The sequence below is a fragment of the Crocuta crocuta genome, unplaced genomic scaffold, assembly GCF_008692635.1.
Source record: "Crocuta crocuta isolate KB4526 unplaced genomic scaffold, BGI_CrCroc_1.0 scaffold488, whole genome shotgun sequence".
In the NCBI taxonomy this organism is placed as follows: Eukaryota; Metazoa; Chordata; class Mammalia; order Carnivora; family Hyaenidae; genus Crocuta; species Crocuta crocuta.
Genome location: NW_027530995.1, coordinates 238872 through 249709, shown reverse-complemented (window position 1 = coordinate 249709; position 10838 = coordinate 238872). Strand labels below are relative to the sequence as shown.

At 34.9% G+C, this 10838-nt stretch overlaps 1 protein-coding gene across 1 annotated transcript in view; it reads right to left on the bottom strand.

Annotated features, from left to right (window-relative positions):
* Positions 1-10838, bottom strand: part of CNKSR2 (connector enhancer of kinase suppressor of Ras 2) — a 231532-nt gene that overhangs the window by 144488 nt on the left and 76206 nt on the right. Inside the window, exon 6 of the mRNA XM_077770516.1 lies at positions 5649-5768. Within this exon, the coding sequence (XP_077626642.1) occupies positions 5649-5768 (120 nt within the window). The remainder of the gene's footprint in view (positions 1-5648; positions 5769-10838) is intronic.

Below are 10838 nucleotides of genomic sequence, written 5' to 3'. Positions count from 1 at the left end.
TTGGCTAGTAGTTGCTGCCTATGACATATGGTAATATTCAACCTTACACTGGTGACAAGTGTATACCTTACTTTTTAAGTTACTATTTATCTCATTATTTATGGGAAGGTAAATCTAATGGTGCTGTTATAGAACTTAAAAGAGGACAAGATCCTTGCCATCATTTTTCTCTAGGAATTAACACATTTACATCAGATTAATAAAGGACCTAAAGTCTATATGTAAGCGCTAAGCACTAAAATTTGTTTTAGTTTTTTACATAGAAGGGTTATGAGGGAATAAAGTGGGAAAAGATAGTGAAGGAAACAATATATATTACTTGGACATACAATAGTCATCATTAATCATTCTCTATCACCATCATCGCGAATATCTACTTGTTAGCATGTGCCAGAGACTGTTTTAAGTGTTTTCTATTTCACGAAAGTCTATGTGGTATAAACTATCATTATTTCTGTTTTAGAGATAAGGAAACTGAGGTACAGAGAAGCTATGGAGTCTGTCCAAGGTGGTGAAGCCAGGTTTCAAGCCTAGGTAGTGTGACTCCAGATGACATTCTCAACCACTAGGCTCCTGATTTATTGATTTATTAACAGGATAGTTGTGCACCTTCACTTTTCTTATTATAACATATTTGGCAACTGTAGATATTAAAGTCAACCATTAACTGTTTAACATGTATTCTAAAGATGTAAGACCTCTTCTTACACCTGTACTATGTGCAATGTGGTTATAAAGAGTAACTGGGTTTGATATTTTACAAACTTATTTTATTCATCTGTCTTTTCTGAAAATGGTAAGCAGAAGTTGACTATGTTTCTATACTTCTTTAAATATTGTATATTACTGATTATGAATTAAGGTGTCTGACAAGAGCTCTGAATAGTTTCATTAGTGGTTAGATTTCATAGAGAAATCTAATATCCTAAGATAAATGTTTAGAAAAGGCAGTACAGTCATGGAGAAAATAAAAATTCATGGACATACTCTAGCTGTGCCTTTGGAAATAAAATTTTGTGCAATTATTATACAAACTAGGAACTTCAAAACTGGCAATAATAAGCTAATGAAGGTATCTTTTCTTAATAGGAGGAAGAGCCCATCACTATTTATATATAACTAAATGGTATATGATCATATTAAAGTTAATTTTTTTCAGCAGGATAAAAATATATATATATTTTTCNAGCTCAAACTCATGAACTGTGAGATCATGACCTGAGCTGACGTTGGAAGCTTAATTGACTGAGCCACCCAAGTGCCCCCTAAAATCTTTTTTAAATGCTTAAATAAAAAAGAAACTAGCTATGTATACAGAGTTTAATTTTAGCAACTTTATAGAAGTAATAGGACAGAAATAAGGCACAGTTTAAAACTGCCACAAAGAAGGAAGATATTGTTTTATGCAATATTTTCATTTCAAACCTTAATATGCCATTTGTTGTAATTGCTTTTAATAATCAAAACTACTTCATCATTTTTTATTTCCCTTCGGTAGTATTAATGAGAAAAATGGCCAAAAAAGCCAGGTGCCCAAAGAAAGTAAAAGAAGCAAGTTGCTTGGATGAGTTTCAAATTAATCATCTTCCAAATAATGAAGAGTCCACAGAAATACATCTGATCACTTGTTCACCTCTTAGAAAGGGTGAAACAGCAGGAGGACATGTAATCCAAATGGCTCTATTTCTGGAAAAGAGACAAATCTGGTTTTCTATTTCATCAAAACCTTCATTGTTCCTTCTTTCTTCTCCTTCTTTTTAAAAAAACAACCAATTAATAAATTCTGGAGCTGACTTGAACAGTTCCCTCTCTCCTGCTTAGCTTGCCAAAGTGACATTTGCTTCACTCAGTCTCCAAATGTCAACCAGCGGGAGCCAAAGCAACCTCACAGTCAAGTCAATGGAGTAGGGCATATTTGAGGGTAATCCAAGTGTCTAATAGCAAAAGGATACTCTGAGGTCAAGAGGTTTCCCCAAGGACGTCCCCCAAGCCCCTTCTTCTCTACTCAACTCATCTCTTGGTTCTGATCTAGTCTCAATATGTTCCAATAGCTCTCATTTTCTCTCCTTTAATTTTCTGCTAATCACTGTTGTTTATAAACATTTTAGAAGCTAGTTTCATGTTTAATCATAACTAAGTACGTTTCCCGTCACTCTGTATAATGCTTGGGACTCTCAAAACTAAGAAATCCTAGGGGATTTTATTAATTAGGTAGAAAGTTGATGAACAATTTATCCAGTTTATCAGTGGAAGAACCAAGCAGTTACCTTTTGCCTATGAAAGATGCTGTTTTGAAACTGCCAGAAAACCCTCTGCAGATTTTTTTTTAATGTTTTATTTATTTTTGAGAGAGAGAGAGAGACAGCATGAGCAGGGGAGGGTCAGAGAGAGAGGGAAATACAGAATCTGAAATAGGCTCCAGGCTCTGAGCTAGCTGTCAGCACAGAGCCCGATGTGGGGCTCGAACCCACGAACCGTGAGATCATGACCTGAGCCAAAGTCAGACGCTTAACCGAATGGGTCACCCAGGCGCCCCTGCAGATGTTTTAAGCTAATTAAACTTCCTTAAATCTTGGTATTCTCCTGCCTCTTTCTATTTTCTTTCCTTTATTTACCATTTAGACATTTCTTATGGCTAAGCACCAGCTAGATGTTACCAAAATTCTTAAATCTATTTATTTCAAATGTGACTGACTAAACTTGCTTAATGGTGAACGATTTTTTAAAAATTAATTAAAAAAATTTTTAATGTTTACTTATTTTTGAGTGAGAGAGACAGGGAGAGAACACGAGCAGGGGAGGGACAGAGAGAGAGGGAGACACAGAATTAAAGAGGGCTGGGCTCCAGGCTCTGAGCTGTCAGCACAGAATCCGACACTGGGCTCAAACCCATGACCGCAAGTTCATGACCAGAGCTGAAGTCAGACACCCAACCGACTGAGCCACCCGGGCACTTCAGTGAATGATGTTTAAAATGATACTTTGAATAAATCATATAAAATTTCTATATAGGCATCTCTTTAATACGAATCACAAGAAATAGTGTTTACCTAACTTTTTACTTATATTCACTACTTTGTGTTTTTCTTTTCCTCCTTTGGAAATATTTTCCCAGTGAAGTACTGTCAATTATTCTTTAATAATGATTTCTCTAGGTGGTTCTAGTTTTAAAGTCACCCTCCTAGGGGCAACTGGGTGGCTCAGTTAGTTAAACATCCGACTCTAACTCTTGATTTCAGCTCAGGTCATGATCTTAAGGTTTGTGTCTCCCTCTCCCTCTCTGTGTCCCTNGGCTCTCAAAACAAATAAATCCACTTTAAAAAAATAAAGTCACCCTCCTAAGTCTCTCACACTTCCCTTTAGCAATTCCAACTTTAAATGTGGGATAATGGAACAGGTTTTGTTAACACGTACTTCATTGAGATTCACCTGGACTTAAACCCTGCCTCTATTACCTATGCGATGCAGGGCAAATTGGTGAAGATCTGTGATTACATTTTCTCATTTGGAAAATAAAGTACCTACTCTACAGAGTTGTGAGAAAATACTTGGCAAATGGTAAGCACGCATGTCTTTTCTCTTCCAGCTCTTTCTCAGACTAACTGAATCTGGTTGTTAGCATTTTAAGTTTATGACTGTTCTAAAGAGNTTAGGGCACCTGGGGGACTCAGTAGGTTAAGCATTCAACTTTGGCTCAGGTCATGATCTCACAGTTAGTGAGTTTGAGCCCCACATTGGGCTCTGTGCTGACAGCTAAGACGCTGGAATCTGCTTCAGAGTCTGTGTCTCCCTCTCTCTCTAACCCTCCCCTGCTCTCTCGCTCTCTCTCTCAAGAATAAACATTAAAAATTAAAAAAAAAAGATTTCATAACGTCCATTAATTAGCACTGTGTTGACTCACTTCACAAGGTTACTTTCCCCCATGATTTCAGTGGAAATTAGTGGGGAAAAAACATCAGGCTCTTTTCTCCAAATACTGTCCTTAGAACTGCAGGCTCATAGAGTTAGAGGAAGCTTTAATGATGATCTAGTCCACCCTCCCTTCCTTCCCCCAACATTCTATGCATGAAAATAGCAAGGCCAAGGAGGTTAAATTTACTTCTCTACCTCCTCAAGATCACACTCAGGGCTATATTTTATGCAAGTGATTTGTAACTAGGTGCCCTGANTTCCTTTCTTCATACCTACTGAAAAATGAGGTGCCAGGGTGGCTTAGTTGGTTAAGCATCCAACTCTTGATTTTAGCTCAGGTCGTGATCTCACAGCTTGTGAGTTCGAGCCCTACATCGGGCTTTGTGCTGACAGTGCAGAGCCTGCTTGGAATTCTTTCTCTCTGCCCCTTCCCAGTTCTCTCTCTCTCATTCAAAATAAATAAATCAACTTAAATATAACTACTAAAAAGGGAAATATAGAAAGGAAAATTTTTAATACTATAGGTTGAAAGATGCTTTAAATGAAACTGGGCTGTGTAAAGATAGCCAAAAGGAACAGTAAGAATTTGAAATCATAAGTATTACTTCAAATAAGTTTATAAATATTAAAAATAAGCTCTTAAAAGTAATTAAATTAGATATTATACTAATAGGCTATGATGATGGTATACTTGCTGGCTTTATCTGATATACTGATTTCCATCTTCCTAGAAAAACACTGATAAAAGCTACAAAAGCATGAGAAACTATAGTTATCAAAAATTAATTTGCCAAATATCAGGAGAAAAGTGACTCTATCAAATAGATGGCTTCACAGTGAAAAAAATCACTGTTATGCATTAAAGAAAAGCCACATAAAAAGTTAAATTTGCTTTAGGATCTTTAAGAACATATTATTTGAATTATATTATTTCCAAGATTTCTATTTTCTAAAATATCAATAATTATATCCTAGGAGAATTCATCTGCAGGGAGAAAGGGGAAACAGTGTAACACCAAGCTAATAATTTACAGTTGTGTAGTGGGTAAGACGTTCTCTAGCCAGTTTCTTATTTTTTGTCTCTCATTAATATTAATTTTATATGCTTTCTTTCTAGAGGCCTATTAAAGAAAAAGCTCTCTTTGGGTTACATTTAGAACCAATACTATTTTTAATCACATGAACAAAATATTGAAGATGATTATCTTTATTATTACATAATAAAAAATACATCTCTAGATGTCAGCCTAGTTTGGCAAAATCTACTTGCTTACTCACCCTTATAAGAAAGAATGGATGTGAGTTATAAAGAATATCAGGTTTGTTTAGCTTATAAAACCCAAGGGAAAAGAGTCCTATTAAAACCAGAACAAACCAAAGCAAAACAAACAAAACACCTATTTGCATGGGCAGGTAACACTGTGGTTCTTTGTATAAAACTCGTATACTTCCTTTAAACATAAGGAACTTTGGTAGGGGGTGAAAGAACATAATAAAAGCTAATTTATCACAGGAAAATTTAGAAATCACCATTTTAAATTCCTTTTCATTCTTATTTATCTTCATAAACTTATCACAACAAACTCCCAGTACTTTAATTTACCTCCAAAAAAAAAAAACCCAAAATATTCAAAGTGTGTTAGAATTTATGGATTCCCATATTTGGAGGCTGCTTTGCCCATATCATTAGCTGTCCGGTGATGAATAGTGGCTTTGATAAACATGGTAGCTCTTACCAGCCCTTCACTTGGCTTGATGTTTGCCAGCTGAATCACTTCCAGGTGGGCAGACTGTGAAACCAGAGGATCTGATGACAGGGATATGATGTGGTCACAGACTCCAGAAAGAGTTTTACACTGAAAAAAAATTAGGATAAACACATGCTGTATGTAACATGTGAATCACTTATTGTTATTACTTTTTATAAGAAAAAATAAAAGAAACAGAAGCAGTTGACATTTTTTTCTATAAAATCTGCATAAAATAGGTATTCAGTTGAATAAAACATAATAAACACACATTTATATTCTAAATTATGGATACAAGAACTAAAGATCAAAATACAAGAAAGTTATAGTTTTGTTTTGTTTCTATTGTTTGATTCATCAGACCTAAAATCAAATGATTGTTTCTAAACAATCTTAATAACCAGAGAACTTCTTGATAACAACCTTTGGATGTAACTGAACTCAATAATTCCAAAACCACCAATGATCATGATCAGAGAAGTTTAAAAACAATCCAGTAAATGACCAAGAAGATGAATGTTCAAATCTGCTCAGTGAACTCCTCCTAATTTGTCTATACTTTACTGCTCAAGGTTACCTTTCTATAAATTTCCTATGTTCTCCAGGCAAAGTATGCCACTTCTTCAATACTGGTCTCTCAGCGTTCTATGAAGTCTAAAATTGTATAATTTCATTCTGAAGCCCTCTTGAGGCAGGAACCATGTCCTACTCATCTTTGACTTCTCTTTCTTACCTCCCTTACCCCCCAACACCATGTAGATAGATCTTAAAACATATAACATACTCAATAAATATGAGTTGAATAAACTGAAGAGCAAAGGAGGTTTAGCACTTAGTAGAGTGGCGTGACTGAGGACGGAAAGCTAATACTTTAGGTTAGGATAAATCTATTCAATGCTGCTATAGAACAGATTTAAATAAGTTAGAATTAGACATGGTAAAATCATGACAGTGGAATATAAGTGAATGATGCTTGGAGTATACTATCTTCAAATATGCTGGCCCTTAGATGTTTCAGACTCGCACTTACTGAGTGAGAGGTTTCAGGGCTTACTGAAACCAGGTGTCCATCATTTGGTTTATTATTATTATCATTATTTTTATTATATTATTTTGCCTTTATTGTAGGAAGAGCTATTATTTTGCAGCAATCAAGGTGTCATTTTCTGTCCATTTCCAACATATTTGTTCTGTGACCACTGCATTACTCACTTGTAAGGGAGACCGTTCCATCTGCCTGGTTAAGGTAATAATGACTCTCTTTTTATTTGCTGTATTCTGTGCATGGCCCATGGCTCTCAGTCTGTGCTGGGTTCAGCTTTCTCATACCAAACAAACTGCCAAACTAAATTTCCCTTGTAATTGCACTCCTTTTTGTCTGCTTCTCAAGGCTGCACTTTTATTGCAGCTAGCAGCCTTCAAAGCAAGACATGAGCTGGCAATACACCAATATCCATGGAAGGAACATGGGCTTGATATGAAGATAGATGTGGGCAGTCATCACACTGCCAGTTACTTGCTGTATAACTGTGAGAAAGTTATTTTATATCCTTGAGGCTCAATTTCTTCATGTAGAAAATGGGGTGATAAGAATTGCTGTATATGGCAAATCAGGTTAAGGTATAAAGAAAGAGCCTAATATGGCTCCAATCCAAAAAAGACTAAATAAATGCTTATTTTTTCCCCTGTTGCTTTCTCTAACCTCAGAAGGCTTAATCTTTACTCATGGGATGAATTATCTCATTATTCTTCATTACATGGCCTTGTTGACCATTTTACAATGACCAGTGATCACACTGCATGGTCATGATGGGAGAGTTCACATCTCTTTACTTTCTCTGATGTTCACATCTCAATGCTCAGATAGAATAAAGGTATTTACCCTAAAAAGCTGCTAAGCATAGTGCCAAGAGGGAGACCACTTCTCAGAAATTGGGAATTCTACAGGCCTGACATGAGCATTTGACCTGTGCAATTACATAGGGGTCTGTACTTAGCTCTGCTGTTGAGGTCTTGGAATTCTCCATTGTTCTTGAACAAGACACTTGATATTTTCATTTTGCGCTAGATCTCACATGTTTGTAGTACATCCTGGAAACTCAGTTGTGTGTGTGTGTGTGTGTGTGTGTATTTTAATTCCTCTTGAAAATATTCATCAGCTGCCATGGGGGAAAGGACAGAATGACAGCACTTAACATATAAAAACTGACTGCAATTCAAACTGCTTATGTTTGAAAGGAAAGAAAACACTTTTGGGCAGATTTAAATCTTTTAGCTATTCCTTTCCTCCCATGTGTGGTTACATTTTCATTCTTATTTTTTCTTTATCTCAAGGGAGTGATAATATTGTTAATTCTTGAGCATTTCTAAATAGGATATTTGGATTGCATGATAATCTAAAGAAGATATAATCTAAATCAGTACTAAATCAGTAAACTAAAAAGAAACTTTTGTAGTTTCTACAAATTGAATTATTTTACAAGTCCAATGCATAAATAAATAGGAAAGTAATGGACATATTTAAATGGCTCAACATGTGTGCGTGACAACATTCAGGGCCTCATACAACACACTGGTAATGAGCAATAGCTCTCCAAATGAGGTACTGGAAGCACTTAGAAGTAGGGTAGAAGAAGGAAAGGCAGAAATACTAGACTGTAGACACGTTTACAAAAAAGAAAATACCAATTAAATCCACCGTATTAAGTTGCAAATCATTTTCTCAGATTCCTCTTCTTGAGTAATTTTGTTTGCCAAATACTTGCTATGTGCAAGGTCTGCTGGAATACAAAAGATGNTTATATTGAAGTATTTGGCACTTAACTTAATAAGCCAGTTAGAAGAGGTATAAAACAGCCAGGCTTTATATGCTAATTCTACACTCATTAGTGCATCATATATCAAGCCACGGCAGGAAACCACATTAAAAGTACTAGGCAAAGTTCCAGCGAAGTTATTTGACACATTCTTGTAAAAAGTAAATTTGCTCATTCAGTAAAATCATGAGGTATTATGTTATCATTTTATTTTTGAGCTTCTATAAAATTATTTATTAAATTTTTTTTCGTGCTGGAAAAACATGTAGGTTTTATTTTCCTTTTGTGTTACAAATATAGGCACTTGATACTACTGAGTAAGTTGACTTGCACATACATTGTTTGGATATGAGGGTAGGGTAAAGAGCAAAGATGTTTGGTAAGACATTTGGTAAGATAATAAATTCAATTTGAGGTTTACTTTGGTATAAAATACTACTAAATCACCTACATAAAAATTTAGAAATATTTTTAGTGATTAACTTATCCAACAAGTTTTCCTACTGAATAAAATCCAAGTGGGTGAAGGAGAGGGGAAATGGGTGATGGGCATGGAGGAGGGCACTTGTTGGGATGAGCACTAGGTGTTATATGGAAACCAAACTGACAATAAACTATATTAAAAAAAGAATAAAAACCAAGTATATTAGGTCAAGTAGCTATCAGTTAGCTAATTAGTTTATAAAGTGATCATCTTTTTATTTTTATGAAAACAACACTTGGTATTCTTTTCATAAATTTTGAATAATTGTGTTAAATGCCAATGGTAAGCAATCATCATTTTCATGTTTGTTGAGCAATTGCTCCTTGTTGAACCACAAACTTGGCATACAGAATTCAGAATAAAGGGCAAAGTACAAGAAGTTCTTTGTATGGATAATGCATTCATAGATTGTTGTTATCATTTTAAAACATAGCATTATATACTGCTACCTAATTTCTAGAAAAATAAAATTATAAGATAGCAAGAAAAATACATCTTCTATTATTATAAGTGGACATCAATATTATGGAGCACCTATAGCATATCTGGCACAATGCTAAGTAGATAACCTTTGAACTACATGGATTTGAACTGTGTGGGTCAACTTATACACAGAATTTTTTATAGTACAGTCCTGTAAATGTATTCTTTCCTCCTTAGGATATCCTTAATGACATGTTCTTTTCTCACATATGAAATATATGTTAATCAACTATTTACCTTATAGCTAAGGCTTCTGGTCAACAGTAGGCTATTTAGTAGTTAAGGTTTTAGGGAGTCAAGTTATATGTGGATTAAAAAATTTTTAATGTCTATTTTATTTTTGAGAAAGAATGACAGAGCGTGAGCAGGGGAGGGGCAGAGAGAGGGAGACACGGAATCTGAAGCAAGCTACAGGCTATGAGCTGTTAGCACAGAGCCTGATGTGGGGCTCAAACCCACGGACCATAAGATCATGACCTGAGCTGAAGTTGGACGCTTAACCGACCGAGCCACCCAGGTGCCCCTTAAAAGTTACATGTGGATTTTTAACTGCATAGCAGTTTGGTGCATTGTTCAAGGGTCAATTATACTTCATATTCATTATCTCATTTATCCTTATAACAACTTCCTGAAGTAGATATTATACCAGCAGAGGAGAAAGCAAGGCTAAACATATCAAGGTGCAATGCCCTGGCAGAAAAGGACTTGAATTCTTAATCATTATGCGTACCATCTCTTATTTCAATCCCTACGTTGGAACTTGTTTTTGATCAATTTCTTTTTGTATTGCTTAAATCTTATGTCTGTATTAAATGGATGCTATACAGTACATTTAAACCACAGAGTATAATGAAATACAAGGCAATCCTGCAAACATTCTTCCAATTTAGAATGCCCTTTAGATAAAGGAGTAATAGATCTGAGAGTGTAAAAGACACAGCTCTCTGGGAAAATGAAAAGCCTTATCTGCAGAACAACTCTATTCTAGTAAGAAGATGACTTGGTAACCACTTGTATTAAGGGGATTCTTCTGGTATTTCTGCAACATTCATACCAAAGAATTTTTAATTCTATTTCTCTTTAGTTCTAAAAACAGCAAGAAAATTTGAACCTAAAATTAAAATCTAGTAAATAATATGCCTTTAATAAAGCTAAAAGGAAACATAAGATGGCAATGAGTATTTTCTCTGACCCTCTGGATTTTGNAATTAATGGTTTTAATATAATTGTAAAAGCAACATTTTAGTCACTGTGGAGATTAAAAAAACAGCACCCTTACATTAATATAGTAACTAATAATAACAGATATTATTTCATTACCACTGAATTTATCAAATAAATTTTAGATTAATATGTGAAATTTCACTAATTATATTTTTTAAAGGGAACACAAAA